The sequence below is a fragment of the Neophocaena asiaeorientalis genome, unplaced genomic scaffold (assembly GCF_003031525.2).
Source record: "Neophocaena asiaeorientalis asiaeorientalis breed wild unplaced genomic scaffold, Neophocaena_asiaeorientalis_V1.1 scaffold249, whole genome shotgun sequence".
Taxonomy (NCBI): Eukaryota; Metazoa; Chordata; class Mammalia; order Artiodactyla; family Phocoenidae; genus Neophocaena; species Neophocaena asiaeorientalis.
The window spans coordinates 5,563,304-5,579,362 of record NW_020172625.1 but is presented as its reverse complement, the minus strand read 5'-3'; the positions used below and the strand labels follow the sequence as shown (position 1 = coordinate 5,579,362).

The following is a 16,059-nucleotide window of genomic DNA, read 5'->3' as shown; positions in this document are numbered from 1 at the left end:
TGAAAATATGCTCAACATTGGTAATCATCAGGAAAATGCAAATCAAATTCTCAATGAGATTTCACCTCACACGTGTCAGAATGGCTATCATCAAAAAGTCTACAAATAATAAATATTGGAGAGGATGTGGAGAAAAGGGAACACTTATCCACTGTTGATGGGAATGTAAATTAGTGCAGACACTATGGAAAACAATATAGAGGCTCCTCAAAAAATTAAAAATAGAACTACCATATGATCCAGCAATTCCACTCCTGGCAATATATCCAGAAAAAACAATAACACTAATTCAAAAATATACATGTACCCCAGTGTTCGTACTAGCACTATTTACAATAGCCAAGACATGGAAGCAACCTAAGTATCCATTAACAGACAAATGGATAAAGAAGATGTAGTATATATATGCAGTGGAATATTACTCAGGTATAAAAAAAGAATGAAATTTTGCTATTTGGAGCAATGTGGATGGACCTAGAGAATATATTATGCTTAGTGAAATCAGTCAGACAGAGAAAGAGAAAGACTTTATATTATCACTTATATGTGGAATCTAAAAAATAATACAAACGAATATATATATATCAAAACAGACTCACAGATATTGAAAACAAACTAGTGGTTACCAGAGGGGAAAGTGAAGGGGGGAGGGGAAAATTAGGGGTATGGGTTTAAAAGATGCAAACTACTGTGTATAAAACAGATAAGCAACAAGGCTATATCGTATAACATAGGGGATTATAGCCATTATCTTTTAATAACTTTTAATGGCGTATAATCTATTAAAATACTGAATCATTATGCTGTACACCTGAAACTAATATTGATTGTAAATCAAGTATATTTCAATACAAAAATAACTTTCATAATTCTAACATCTGTCTCATCTTGGAATTGGCATCTGTTGATTACCTTTCCCTGTAAATTGATCACATTTTCTTGATTGTTTGCATATCCTGAATATTATGTTGTAAGATTCTGGGACTTTTTAAAATCCTCTAGAGGATGTTGATTTTTTTTTAAAAGCAGGCACTCAGCCCAGTTAGGTTCCGACCATACATTCTGTCTCTTCTGTGGGTACGTCTCTAAGGTCAGTTCAGTTTTCAAAGTCCTGGCTATGCTGCTATGTGCCGGTCCCATGCATGCATCGCTCAGACATCAGTGAAGAAATTGGGCAGAAGCTCATACTGTTGTTTAGTTCTCAAAGCCTTTGCTATATAGCTTTCAACCTGTGCCATGCATGTGTACCTTAAGGATGAGCCCAGGATTAGTGCCAGTTTATATACAGAATTATGGGATCACTTACCCAGCTCTCTCATCTCCAGAATTCTCTCTCCTGCTCAAAGCAGCTCCCTTTCCTGGTCTTCTACCCAAAAAGTGAAGCTTCTCTCAGAATTTGGGCTGCCCATGCTGCCACTGCAGTTCTGCTGGGTGTTCACTCTTGGTTCAAAGCTGGGGAAAAGAGTAAGAAATAAAACCAGAAAACTTAATGCTGTATGAGTTGCTTTGCCAAATTTGACTTCTGTTTCCAATCCAGTAATGCTTTCATTTAGTTTTCAGAGACCACAGGTGTGTTTTAGCTAGAGTTTTGAGTTGTAATTAGTGGGAAAGAGAGAGTGTACTGAGTTTACTCCACCTGATCAACTCTTAAAGTCCTACTTTTTTTATTTTTAAGCATTTTTCTATATCATTAAAAATTTAATAACACTATTTTATGATTTCATTATCCTCTATTACACATATTTAAATTATCCATCAATTCTCTTTAAAGCTATTTTTTGTTTATTGCTAATATTTTGCTATTACAAATAACACTACAAATAATAAGTGTGCATCTAATTTTCTGATTATTTCTTTAGGATAATTTTTAGATATAGAATTACCAGTTCAAATTATAATAAGGCTCTTAAAGCATATCATCAAATTGCTTTTCAGAAAGGTGTTACTAAAACTAAAGCATTATCTGCAACTTTTGCCAGTTTATATAGAAAAATATTATAGTATCTTGTTTTAAATTTAGGACCACAATTGATTAGAAATGCTTATTTTTTATACTCATGTATATTTTTTCTTTTGTACACTATTTTTTGTAGTTTAATGCATGTCCATCACTCATTTATTAGAATCATAGTTTTATAATAAATTTGTATGAATTATATATATAAATAAAGAAGAAATTACATGTCTACCTGCCCACTAGTATAAAAATAAAAACAATAGAACAAATCAGAAATTAATGAGATTTTTACTTACAGGGTTAAGTGACAAAATAGGAAAAAGAAGGGAGTAAGAGTGGGGTAAAATATTTAGGGGGAATGACTTCTCTGATGATACATTTTTGTATAGTTCTGACTTGTAGAACTATGTGCATGTTTTACAAACTTATAAACTTAAAAGAACATAGATGGAAAGTCAAAAACAAAACAGAAACAACTGAATCCAACTATATTACAAATAACTAACATAACCACTTTGAAGAGAGGGATGGGAAAATAGAATCAAATGAAGTATGTTTGGGAAACAATATTTTAATTGCATATCCAAAGAATAAAGACAAAAAGAAAAGTGTATACAAATATTTTGCTCTAATTAGCCACCTGCTTATTACAGAAGTATGGGTTAGCAGTTTACAAACTATGTTATATGTATTTGAGGACTGAGTAAATAAATATACTGTGGATAAAAAGCCCCATTTTCCCACAGTTGGAGAAAGGAGTTACAAATAAGGAAAGGTGGGAAGATAAAATGAACCCTGTCATGTTTATCAGTATGAATTCAAGTGTTTTTAAAATATTTTTAAATGTTTTAAAAATCAGCTTAAAAATATGTATAGGAATTCCCTGGCGGTCCAGTGGCTAGGACTCTATGGTTGCACTGCAGGGGGCATGGGTTCGATCCCTCGTGGGGAACTAAGATCCCACAAGTCACGCAGCCAAAAATAAAAATAAATAAATAATTAAAATATGTATATACAGATATAGACACAATATACAGATACATATAGATATACATTAGTTGTATACACAAAATATATTTTATTGTTCTGTCAGCTGAGAGGACCTAGAAGCAATGATACCCAATACCAATGAGCAGATCTTGCACTGAGCTCTTCATTTCTAAATACCATTCTCTAATAAAGGAATCAGGGCTTTTTGGAGAAATAATTTCAGGACTAGGGTAGAGAAATTACAAGAGAAACATCTGTGCCAAACATCTTGTGTGAGAAGCTAAGGAAGTGTTAAAAAGTGATGGGGTCTGTATTAGCTGTCTATTGCTGCATAATAAATTGCCACAAACTAAGCAGCCTAGAAAAACAGAACAAAATTTATCAATTTATTAACTCACTTCTAAATGTCAGAAGTCCAGCTTGACATGTAACGTTCTCTGTTGAGAGTATCATTAAGCTGAAATCAAGGTGTCAGCCAGGCTATGTTCCTTCTGAAGGTTCTGGGGAAGAATCCACTTCCAAGTTCATTCAGGATGTTGGCTGAGTTGATCCTTGAGGTTGTAGGACTGGGGTCCCATTTTCTTTCTGGGTTGCCACCAGGACTTACTTAGGCCTTCAGCCTCTGGTGGTTGCTCTCAGGTTCTTGTCACATGGGCTCCCTCCATCTTCAAAGCCAGAGGAAAATTACTCTCATATTGAATCCCTCCAACACTTTGTATCTCTCTGACTTCCTCTCTCTCTAGCCTCTCCACCCATATTTAAAGGGCCTGTATGATTAGATCAGGCCCACCAACTCATCTCTCTATCTTAAGGTCAACTGGTTTGAGACCTTAATTATATTTGCAAAGGTATTCAAGTAGTACCTAAATTAGTGTTTGATCAAATAACTGGATGTTAACAACCGGGTCTGGGAATCTTGGGGCCCATCTCTGCCTATCACAAGGTCATATCATTAGAATACAAGATACAGCAATCAACAAATATAAGGTGTTATGGTATTACTATTTAGGTCTGTGGACTCCAGATAATTCAACAGCTGAAATTCTTGAAAACTGATCTTCCTAGAGTGTTCTCCTCAATCAACTTCAGGTATTGAGACATCACTAATAGTTATCTATCTATCTATCCATCTACCTATCTGAAAGATAGTGAATACATGCATTTCAAGTACTGTAAAAGAAGAGAGATATGTATTTAGTGCCCACTATGGTTTCCCCACAGCCACCATATCATTTCACCCCAACTCTGCTCCTCTGAGGGAAGTATTAGTGTCCCCATTTTCTGAGGAGGATACCAAGGCTCAAACTGTTTACTAAGTAACAGAGTTGCCACAGCTGGCACTGATTTCCATCCAGAGACCTTGTAAATGCAAAAGTGCACTGCCAATATTAACCAGTATTCACACAATAATAAAATACATTTAAAAAGGGGAAGGCACAAGAGCCAACTTGAAGGGACTCCCAATGGCTAAACCTAGGATTTGTGCAACAAAATGATAGTAACAGATTATAACTCATAGAATAAAATATATACTCATTAGTCTATACTGATATAAACAATTGAATATAGAAATGAGGATGAAAGGAAAGCTCTTCCCTTACAGTAGAATTCCAATAAATAAATATACTAGGGATGATGGAAATAGAAAATTACCATTTGACAGATACCAGAGAAATAAGTAGTTCAGGCAAGAATCATCAAGATTGTAAAATTTGTGGGCAGAATAAGAAATTTATATAGTTTTGAAGTATCTTTCCAAAAGATAATTATTAATTACAAAGGAGAAAATTGTAAATTTACAAGAGACAAACCTGGCAGATACCCCCTTGACCAAGTAATCAGTTACAATCACCAATAAAGAGACAAACTGACATCCCATGCCTCCTGGTATGATGCACTGAGGTTACATCACTTCTATGGAGTTCTTATTAAAAATGCATAATTATGGGAAGTAACAAACAGAAATTGAGTGCCATCTGATAAAATAACTAACCAGAATACTCGTCAAAAAATATCAAGATCATGAAAGGCAAAGAAATTCTGAGGAATCGTTTAAAGAGGACTAAGGAGGTACAACTATATATATGACATGGATTGAATCTTGAAGCAGAAAAGGGATGTTAATAAGACAGAAAAGGGATGTTAATAAGACAGAAAAGGGATGTTAATAAGACAATGGTGAAATCTGAACCTTCCTTTTTTTTAGGTTTTTGACATATATTCTTTAGAGTTGTCTGAAGTCACTCTTTCCATGTCCTCATCAAAGTATAATAGTATTGATGCTAATTTCCTCATGTTCATAATCATACTGTGATAATGTAAGATATTACAATAGGGAATCTGGGTGAAGGGCATACAAGTTAAAAAAAAAGAAAAAGAAAAACCTACTTTTTAATTTCCATCTCAATTTATCCACAATGCAATTTTGCCAAGTTACCTGAGGCTTACTAAATTAACAACTTTTTTTTAAAGGACAAAATTATTTCAAATCTCTCTCTGTATACGTATACACACACACACACACACACACACACACACACACACACCCTGCATGCATATATTATACATATTTAACATATATGTGTAAATGTTTACATTGTACTTATATATACACCTACATAAAAATATTAAATCTTTTAACATATTAACAGCAAGTGTTTTCCCTGAATCTTTACCTTATTTTTTTGGTTTTTGTTTTATTTATTTAATTTATTTTTGGCTGCGTTGGGTCTTCGTTGCTGTGCGCGTGGGCTACTCTTCATTGCAGTGTGCAGGCTTCTCATTGCGGTGGCTTCTCTTGTTGCAGAGCTCAGGCTCTAGGCTGTGGGCTTCAGTAGTTGTGGCACACGGGCTCAGTAGTTATGACTCGCAGGCTCTAGAGTGCAGGCTTAGTAGTTATGGCACACAGGCTTAGTTGCTCCATGGCATGTGGGATCTTCCTGGACCAGGGATCAAACCCGTGTCCCCTGCACTGGCAGGCAGATTCTTAACCACTGTGCCACCAGGGAAGTCCTACCTTATGGTTTTGATGTTTTTTGACACACGCTTGAAGAAGTCATCCAAGCTACTCTTTGGATCTCCTTCACTCAGACACTGCAATGTGGTGTCCGATGAAACTTGTCAAAGTAACCACCTCCTATTGTTCATCTGGGGGACATGTCTTAGTCCTTACGCTACTATACAATAAATATAATAAAGTTAGCACATTTCCAATGTTTTACTACTGGATCTCTGTAACAAACCTTTTCTATATTCATCTTCAGGAAATGGTCTAAAATTGCTGGCATGACCCTCCCATCAACAAATAGGAAAACCCATTCATTTGTTCATGCAATATTCATTGACTGACTACTATGTGGCAGGCACTGTTCAGGCCACCAGGAAGAGCAGTGCACAAAAACAGACATCTTCCAAAAATAAAAAATGGACACCTTCCTACCCTCAGGTCAAAGAGAAAGGAGGAAGAAAGTTTATCCTTTCCACAGTACTTTAACTGCTTCTTCCCCCCGCCTGCCTGCTTTCTTTGCTATTTCTTCAATCCCAACTCTTAAACTTCTAGTAGCAATTTAAAGTGGAATGAAGTGCAACTATAGGAAGCACATTTATTCCAATTATGTTTTTTGTACCCATAAGATCATTATGAGAATTAAACAAGATGATGCCGGTACTTAGTATACTGCTTGACAATAAACATAGTCTGAGGTAGATACTATTTATTGTTTCTCATTTTACCAGTGAGGCATCTGAAGCTTAGAGATGAAAAATAACTTGCTTAATGTTACACACGTAGAAAGTGGCAGGCCAAGACTTTGAACTGTCTGACTTCAAACCCTTAATTATACAGTTTGTCTTCTGTTCTAGAATATTCTTATTAATGTCAACCCATACTTAAATCCTACAGTACACACAAAACATTGGTGGTTCTCTCTCTCTCATTGGCATTTATCATCCTTCCTAAATTTTGGATCTAATGTCATTAACAACAACAAAAAATATACAAGCAGGATGAGTTAGTCAATTACAAAGCCAACATTCTGAATGCAATACTAAAGTTAACTTAAGTACTAAGTTATTAGTAACTTAGTTACTAACTTAAACACAAATTGCTTACTTTAACAATGAAACTGTAATAATGACACAATAATTCAGTTGTAACAAAGCCATCAACAGAGCAAAATAAAAACAAAGCTAACTAAGGAGGCAGTGCTTCAGCTCAAGTTAGTTATCTCCTTTAAACAGGAAAAACAATCATTAGTCTAGTGGTTCTTGAACTGGCCTGCTCATTTGAGGAATGGGTGGAAGGAAGATTGGTGCTTAAAAAAATAGCTACACCATGGGCTTCCCTGGTGGCGCAGTGGTTGAGATTCCGCCTGCCGATGCAGGGGACACGGGTTTGTGCCTGGGTCCGGGAAGATCCCATATGCCGCGGAGCGGCTGGGCCTGTGAGCCGAGGCCGCTAAGCCTGCGCGTCCAGAGCCTGTGCTCCGCAACGGGAGAGGCCACAGCAGTGAGAGGCCCGCGTACCGCAAAAAAAAAAAAAAAAAAAAAAAAAAAAGCTACACCCAAAGCCCACCTCAGAACAATTATATGAGAATCTCTAAAGAGTGGGGCCCATTTGAAGTATTGTCAGTGTTGACAAGTACACATCTAAAATAATAAGCAATAAAGAGCATGCCCTCAAAGCAATTCAAAACCAAGAAATTAAAAAAATAAAATAGGATACATTTCTTTCCTCTTATCCTGGGAAAAGAGGGAAGAACCTACTCATTTCTCTTTGTTCTTTATCCATCTTTGATTGCCCAAAGTCAAGTTTAGCAAACGTTAAATATTGGAAGTTATGCAAACATCCTACCCAAATTAAAATTTTCACTACTGTACATTTAAAAAGCTCTTTTAAAACAATACCAGGTTTCAGAAAGAATCCCCCACATTTTAAGTTTGCACAGATGTTTAAGTCAGCTATTTGTTCAACGAAGAAGAGTCGATGAAATGTATTAGAAAGCATTTTATTAATAAGTTATTATAAAACAATATTTATTTCATGTACCACAAATTAACTTTTTGGTGCAACAAGAGGAATATCTGAATGTTTCCCATCTATTTCTAAAACTGTCACAATTCCTTTTTATAAGATATCTTCAAATTTAGAACCTAAACATAAATTTTTCTTAAGAATGCATACATAAAATACTTCTCCTATAACTGCACTATATCCTTGACAAATCCTTATTGGGAGGTATAGTAGTGACTGCAGGCATTTATCTTTAAAACAACTTTTCCTCATTTTTCAGGTTTGGGAATGATATCACATCAAGTACGGAAAATAACTCTTTTCCTTAAGAATACATAAATTCACTTAGAGATGTCTCCTCAAATTCAGAAAAACCCATTTCTTCAGCTCCTTCTGTCAGGACTCCATATCGATCTCAACAACTTCATTCTTGTCCTGAAGTGTTGTTTCTGTCAGGTTGTCTTCACTTACATCTTCAATGTCTGCCAGATCAATAGGTGGTAAAGGATTCCTCCAGTACTGGAAGGTGTTATACTGCCAAAATTCTTCATTGAGCTTTAGTGAAAAGAAGAGAGAGGTGAAAGTACATCAATGGTCTAGAAAAAATTAAGTTGTTTCACGAAACAAATTTTTTTCTGTTTTAAAAGCAAACTCACGTTAAGATTTTGCAGTCTTTAACTTTGCATCTTCAACAAATATATATTTTTAATTCTGCCTAATCAAAGTACTTCATGGACTCAGTCAACTCTGCATTTTCATATTCATGAATTGGTGAAAGTATTTCCTGTAAGTAGTTTAAATTTAAAAGAATTTCCTCCAAGAGCTTCTCTTCCCAGAATTTTCTTCCATTTTTCAACCAAAAATATAATGCCTGAAGATAGTCTTAAAGTTTTTTACCTTTCAGTGAGGAAAACAATTTATTTAAAAAACACATGCACATATCTTAAAATTTACTTTTGGTCTTTTTCCTGATGTTTGGTATTTTAAGGGATTGACTTGATGTAGGCTAAAATATTTTGACAACCTTCTAAAAAGCATTAGAATAAAAACATGGTAAATAACAAGAAAATCTTAAACTGATCATTTTATTAAATATACCATTTTGTACAAGACATGACTCAAGATACCCAAACTGATAAATCCAAGTGAATGCTGGCCCCTTCAAAATTCAACAGCTTACTGTAAAAGGCTATAAAATTGTTCCAAGTAACTATGAAGTGAAGTTGATATTCCAATGAAGTTCAAAACTGGCACAAAATTAAAATACTTCGTGTAAAGGAAGTGGCATTGCAATTACATATAGGCTTCCAAAGTGACCGTTTTGAAGGTTAACACCTTTCCCAGATGGATATCTATATATCTATATTTAGTCTACTAAGTTGTGTTTGTACTTTAGGTTCATACTTGCTATAGCAGCACTAACCAACAGAAATATAATGAAAGCCACATATGTAATTTAAAATTTTCTAGTAACTTCAGTTAAAAAAAAATTAAAAAAACATGCGAAATTAATCTTAAAATTTTACTTGACCTAATAAAGCCAAAATACTATCATTTCAACATGCAGTCAATATTTTTAAAAATTGAGATATTTTACATTCTTTTTGTCTAACTAAAAGTTTTCAAAATCTGCCAGGTATTTTACACTTCCAGCACTATTCAGACTAGGCCCATTTCAATGCTCAATAGCCACATGTGGCTAGTTACTTAAATGGGGAGCACAGGTCTTCTCAATAATAAGTTTATTCACTGCCTTAGACACTAAGGCTTAGAGAATTAAGAGTCTCTTTGGAATTCCTTAACACTGGGATAAAAATGTAATAACTCAAAGGATGCCAAGAAAAACTTCATTTTAATAAGTAAATAGGGTTAAAAACAAGGACCTGTTTCTCTGCCTTTTGGGAAAAAAAAAACTATTGTTCAAATGATCTACTTATAAGAACAAACCAGAAAAGATCCTTAATGAGGTCAGTATAACCTAGTAGCTAAGAGCACAGAGTTTGCCACCAGACAGACCTGTGCTTGCATGATAACTCCTCCACCCATTAACTCTGATCTTGACCTAGGTCTCTTTCATCATTGGTAAAAAGCAGAAAGGCTCTTGGGCAAATTACAGTTTAGCACTATAAATGCCCAATATAGCTAGTTATTATATCCCAAGAAGCCTACGAACCAATATCACTATGAACCCAAATCACAACATTTCTGCTTGCTTTCTATTTAAAGTATTTAACAGTAAGGGTCAGCACTGACAGAGTACTCAATCTGCATAAAGTGACACTAACATGAGAAAATACATGAATATTTATTGAAGTAATACCTGGTTTTATTTTAGTTCTCCGGTTAAAAAAAACACCTGAGGGGCTTCCGTGGTGGCACAGTGGTTGAGTTCGCCTGCCGATGCAGGGGACACGGGTTCATGCTCCGGTCTGGGAAGATCCCACATGCCACGGAGCGGCTGGGCCCATGAGCCATGGCCGCTGAGCCTGTACATCCGGAGCCTGTGCTCCACAACGAGGGAGGCCACAACAGTAAGAAGCCCGTGTACCGCAAAAAAAACCAAACAAACACCTGAAACAACTCAAATATTCTGAGGTTCTAGGACAGAAAAACAGGTATCACGATTCTGCCTAGATTGCATCTTCAATATAGAAAGGACATATTCGAGGAAATTCTTCCCAAATGAGATCCTAAGGGTACGGGTAGGGACTTAAGCTCTATTCTGAGCAAAACAGGAACCAGGAAGACATTTGCTTCATGAAGTGAAAAAGCTTTTTAACTTTTACATGTTTTTGCTATATCCTATTTTCCCTTGGCTGTAAGACCCTTAAAACAAAAACCATGCATCTTTGGTGGCAGGAAAGAAAGAGGAAAGCTGGAGAAAATTAAGTTTGCACAAAGAAGCAGCTCAAGGAACAGAACAAAAGAAAGGAACATGAGGGTTCCTGGGCTTTTGCCAAAAGAGAACAGGAGACTAGTCTTGATGAAGAAGGAACCCCTAGAGGCAAGCGTGTTCCCTGTCACAGGCTTGTAGTGACTACAAGAAGCAGAGAGCAGTCAGATGTGGTCACTGCTGTGGAAGAAGACACAGGTGTGTCTAGGAGATTCTAAGCAAATGTCTGTGTCCGTTTACTAAAAAATTCCTTTGCTTACCTGCCATTTCCATGTCCCTCTTATCAATTTGTGGCATACTGCAGTCAGTATATTCTGGTAGCAAAGACAAGCCTAAGTATGGGTCCGGTACCAAAAATGGCCAAGTTTTCAAACTACACAGTACTTATCTCCATACCAAATAGGTCTGGATGGCTGTCACTCTGGATTTTTGTTTTTTCAGGTTTTGCACACTGGTGTGACATGATTTAATTGGAAACTCTAATTCTTTATTCTACTTTCAAAACATAAGTGCTATCTAAAAGCAGTCTGAAGAAAAAAAAATCTAAATAAGGATCATGCTTTCTAAATTCCAAGAAAACTGGGGGTAGAAACATTTACAATTTATAGTTTCATCCAGAAATGCTCATCATAATAAGTATATCTAAAGGATAATTTCTCATGACCACAGAAAAAGATCTTTCCCAACGACTGTATTTTATTGGCAAGGTGTCTGATAAATTCTGCCTAAGATACTTGAGACAACGAAAAACGTGGGGTGGATGCTATGATGGAGTTATTGAAGAGAATTTGGTGACGTCTGGGCTCTACATTTGGCTCTTCCACCCCCAAAGCTCCTGGTTCAACCCAGAACTGCCAAATCGCAGCTTGAATTCCAAAGATTAGACCAACACTGCCCAATAAATACAAAATGCCAGCCACAAACGTAATTCGAAATTTTCTGATGGCCATATTAAAAAAGTAAAAGAAATAAATGAAAAGAATTTTAATATAATTTCTTCAATCCAATATCTCCAGATTATTTCAACGTGTATGCAATATACAATTTTTTGAGATCTTCAAAATCTAGTGTGTATTTTACTTTGAGCGCATCTCAATTTGGACTAGTCCCATTTTTGGTGTTGTGTCACATAGCTAGTGGCTGGCACACTGAATAGCACAGATCTAGACAGACCTTATGTGCAGATAGGGCAGGCTCATTTCCCAAGGAAGAGGAACTCTCCAAAGATCCTCATACAGACGGCTGATCTTAAGAACCAAATTAATTCTCAACAACGATCCTTTTTCATAGGATCCGATTTAAGACTGCCTTCTCCCAATATACGGAGGCCCTTCCTCTCAACCAAAAGAGCTGTAACATGCCTAAAGGATGTCCAACTGGTGGCTACCACATTCGTCACCCTCTTTAGAAAGAAATCGATCACGAATTCCAGAAAAAAAATCATCGTTAAACCAAGGAAGACGCAATACATCTTTCTCTGACGTTTGTCGTTGAGCTTAACTTATTGCGGTTCACGGTCAACATCTTCCCAAAGTTCTACAGTCTGTCATGACCCACGCTCCTGCTTCCCTCTTGGACAGCACAGATGCTGAAGGTGCAAGGCCACGCCTACTACCTCACCTAATGGTCTGTCTCCCCAGACTTTAGCTTAGTGCTCTCAGCTCCTCGGACTCTCCCAAAACGCTGCCAAAGGTGGGCTCTGGGGCCCCTGGTGTGCTGCCTGGGGTGGAGGGTCGGTGTTCATTCTTGCGGCGAGGATCCCGGCTTTTCATCTTTTGGGGCGTCGTGACGAACACGAGCCTAGAGGGGAACGATCGGTTCCTTCCCGGGACGCGCAGTGCCCGGGAAAGTATGACCCTTTTTCCCCCCACCTCCCTCCCCCGTCCCGCGGGGCCTCACGGGCGGCTGCAGCAGAGGCGGCTCGCTGGTCCCCCGGCCGCGGCCCTCACGCTCCGCGCCGTCTGGAGCACCAGTGTCCCCGCCGTCGCGGCGCTTGCTGGGCGAAACCAAAGGCTCAGTCATACCCCCTGCGTCGATTTTACGCTTTCGGGGCAGCTCCGGGACGCCGAGGGGCTGCTCGGGATGCGAGGCCCCCGGCGGCGGGATCCAGAGCGGTGGCCGCGGTGGCTCCTCAGGAAAGTCGCAGAGCAGGAGCCGCTTCCAAGGCACGTGGAACGTCAGGGGCTCGGCCGCACGCCGCTTGGCCATGGGCCCCGAAGGCTCGGGCGGAGCCCGCCAGGCGCGGGAGGCCGAGCACCGATAGCTGTGGGGGCGGAGGGCGAGGGCGGAGCGCACAGCGCGCTAGGAAGGGCGAGGACCGAGTCCGGGCGAGGCTGCGGCTGGAAGGTGCAGAGGGCGGAGGGGGCGGGGCGGCCTGTGTGGCCCAGCCCGCGCACGCTGCCCTCGCGACCGCCGAGGTGCGGCCGGACGCCGAGGAGCGGCCGGACGCCGAGAGCAACCACGAAGCGGCTGAGATTCGAACCTGCGCACAAATGTGCGCGCGCGCACTCGCACCGGCGAGGCGGAGCCTTTGGTTGGTGGAGGCTCGCGGGGCGAACTCCCGAGCGCCCCTGCGGCCGGAAGTGCTCGCCCCGGGGCGAGGCGGGAAGGCCGCGGCGGGTTTATTAAAGGCGGAGCGGCGGTGTCTTCGGAGGGCGTGATTTTTCCTCAGGGGCGGGGATAGGGGTGTGCAAATCCCGAAAAGTGACTTAAAGTGTATGTGTTAATATTCCCCTCCTTGAGTCAGTGGCCGTCGGGGCGTCCCCAGGAGTTTAAAACAGAGAATTATACAAATTTAATAAATTAGTGTTAACAGGCTTTAGCGCTACGTTAAATTATTACGCAAGACAGACTGCTTGAACGGGGGTCGGGGCTGAGGGAAATAGATAAAGCCAACATGCAAAAACAAAACAAGAGAAAACAAACCAACGAGCGTGTTTTGCAGTGGCTGTTGTGGAAGGTGAAGTAGGCACCACATTCCTTGATCTTTTGAATAAAAATTCACTGATGAAGTTGCAGAGAAGATGCGTCGCTCATCTAAGGGCTAATCCTGGAGCACAGACCTCTTCCGACTGAAACCTAAAATTGTTTGGCTCTTAAATTACGTGGAAGTGCACAGAATTCCCTGCTTGCTCTGCGCGGTGATCAAAAGTGAGATTCCAAGACCTTTGTTATTTCAAACTTGTGTGTGTTGTCAAAGAAAATGAGGAGACGATAACAACATATAAGGTATTTACCTTATATTTTTATAGTTAATAAAGACAATAACCAAGTAAAGAAGAAAGTAAGGAAGAAAATTATATATGTGCTTTGAAGGGAGAAACTACTATGATCTTCTAGAGGAAAATAGTGCAAGGAAGGTAACTGTCCTCTAAATGGTTGGTACTACCTATATATTAATTACCCCACTCCCCTATACCTCAAGGCTGTTGTGAGAAGATAGGGCAACCAGTTGTTTATTAATAAGCACAAATATAATAAGTAGGGTAATAAACAGTAGCTTTTCTGTCTGATCTTTCCATTTCCTGTTTTCCTCTCATCCCCGCATCCCCCTCCCCTCTGGCAACCACCCGTTTGTTCTGTGTATCTATGACTACTTCTCTTAAGTTTGCTCACTTATTTTTTAGATTCCACATATAAGTAAAATGATACAATATTTGTCTTTCTCTGACTTACTTCACTTTGCATAATATCCTCTAGGTCCATCCATATTGTTGCAGATAGCAAGATTTCATTCTTTTTCATAGCTGAGTAATTTTCCATTTATTTTATTGATATTTATATTATATATATATATATATATATATATGTATGGATATATCACAATTTGTTTATCCATTCACTGATGATGGATATGTAGGTTGCTTTCAGTTTGGGGCTATTACAGATAAAGCTGCTGAGAACATTTGTATGGACATAGGCTTTTTTTCTCTTGGGTGAATAAATACCTAGGAGTGGAAAGGCTGGATCACATAGTAAGTGTGTATTTAACTTATTGGCAAACTGCCAAACTGGTTTCCAAAGTGGTTATACCATTCTACATTGCCACGAGCAGTGTATGAGAGTTCTAGCTCCTACACATTCTCTCCAACAGTTGGTTTAGTCAGACTTTAATGTTAGTCTTTCTAAATAAGTATCTCATGTATCCCATTGTAGTTTATCCCTTTGCATTCCCCTAATGACCAATGATGTTGAGCATCTTCTAAGTGCTTACTTGCTATCTGTATATCGTCTTCACATTTTGACCAATTTTATTTTTGCCCTATTTTATTTTATTTTTGCCCAATTTTAAAATTGGGTCATTTGCTTTCTTATTTTTCTTATTTCCTATTTTTATGCATGTAATCATATTTCATTCATTTGTATTAAGTATAGCATTCCATCATATGAATCCACTTCATTGTTGATAAACATTTCAGTTTTTTCAGATTTTTGCAGTTACAAATAGTGTGCTATGAGCATGCTTGTTCATAATTTCTAAGGCACGTGTGCAAGAATGTCTCTACAGAGTGGAATTACTGAGTTGTAGACTATGTTTAACTTCACCTGGACTAGGTAGTGCCAAAGCTTCCCAAAGTGCTTTTTACCAGTTTATCATTCTAGTAGAGGACAAGAGATGCCTTTTTGTCACATCCTCACCAGTAAACTGAGTATGGTCTTACCAGAGCAGTGTGATATGGTATCTCATTGTGGCCTCAGTTTGTATTTCCCCAGTGAAATTGAACATCTTTTTATATCATTTATGGACCATTCCTGGAGCAATAATCCTGGCTCTTTACTCTGCATGGTGTCTTGTTGAACAAGTTCTAAATTTAAATGTGGTTTAAATTATCAGTCTTTTGTCTAGTTTTTGCTTCTTTTTTGTCTTGTTTAAGGCATTGGCCCTTTCACCACCACCTCTGCCTCAAGACCACCCTGCCTAATCCCAGTCTCTGCTTGGCCCAACTTGGATCTCTAGCTTTTTGTAAAAGGATTGTTAAATTCTTTGCCCTTTAAAAAAAAATTGGTTTAGTTGGTTTTTTTTCTGATTTGGAAGAGCTTCTTTTATATTCTAGAAAGCAATGTTCTTATGGGTAGTAGGTGTTGTAAATATTATAAATATTTCCTCCCAATTTGTGTCTTGTATTTTTACTCTCTGTGATACCTTAATTTTAATGTAGTCAAGTTTATCAATGTTTTTCTTTTCTGGTTTACACATATTACATCTTG

At 38.4% G+C, this 16,059-nt stretch overlaps 1 protein-coding gene across 1 annotated transcript; it reads right to left on the bottom strand.

Annotated features, from left to right (window-relative positions):
* Nucleotides 1-7,937: 7,937 nt before the first annotated feature.
* On the bottom strand, nucleotides 7,938-13,630 carry CUNH9orf40 (chromosome unknown C9orf40 homolog). Its single transcript, XM_024738969.1, has 3 exons — nucleotides 12,751-13,630; nucleotides 11,112-11,183; nucleotides 7,938-8,513 (listed from the first exon to the last, which is right to left on the bottom strand). Exons 1-3 carry the CDS (start codon nucleotides 13,057-13,059, stop codon nucleotides 8,355-8,357), a joined length of 540 nt encoding a protein of 179 aa, XP_024594737.1. The 5' UTR covers nucleotides 13,060-13,630; the 3' UTR covers nucleotides 7,938-8,354.
* Nucleotides 13,631-16,059: the final 2,429 nt, after the last annotated feature.

Coding starts and splice junctions, on each gene's coding strand:
- CUNH9orf40 (XM_024738969.1), bottom strand. CDS start 13,059: ATGGCCAAGCGGCGTGCGGCCGAGCCCCTGACGTTCCACGTGCCTTGG. Junction 11,184..12,750: donor CGCCTCTGCTGCAGCCGCCC/GTGAGGCCCCGC, acceptor ACCCATACTTAG/GCTTGTCTTTGCTACCAGAA. Junction 8,514..11,111: donor GAGGGACATGGAAATGGCAG/GTAAGCAAAGGA, acceptor TTTTCACTAAAG/CTCAATGAAGAATTTTGGCA.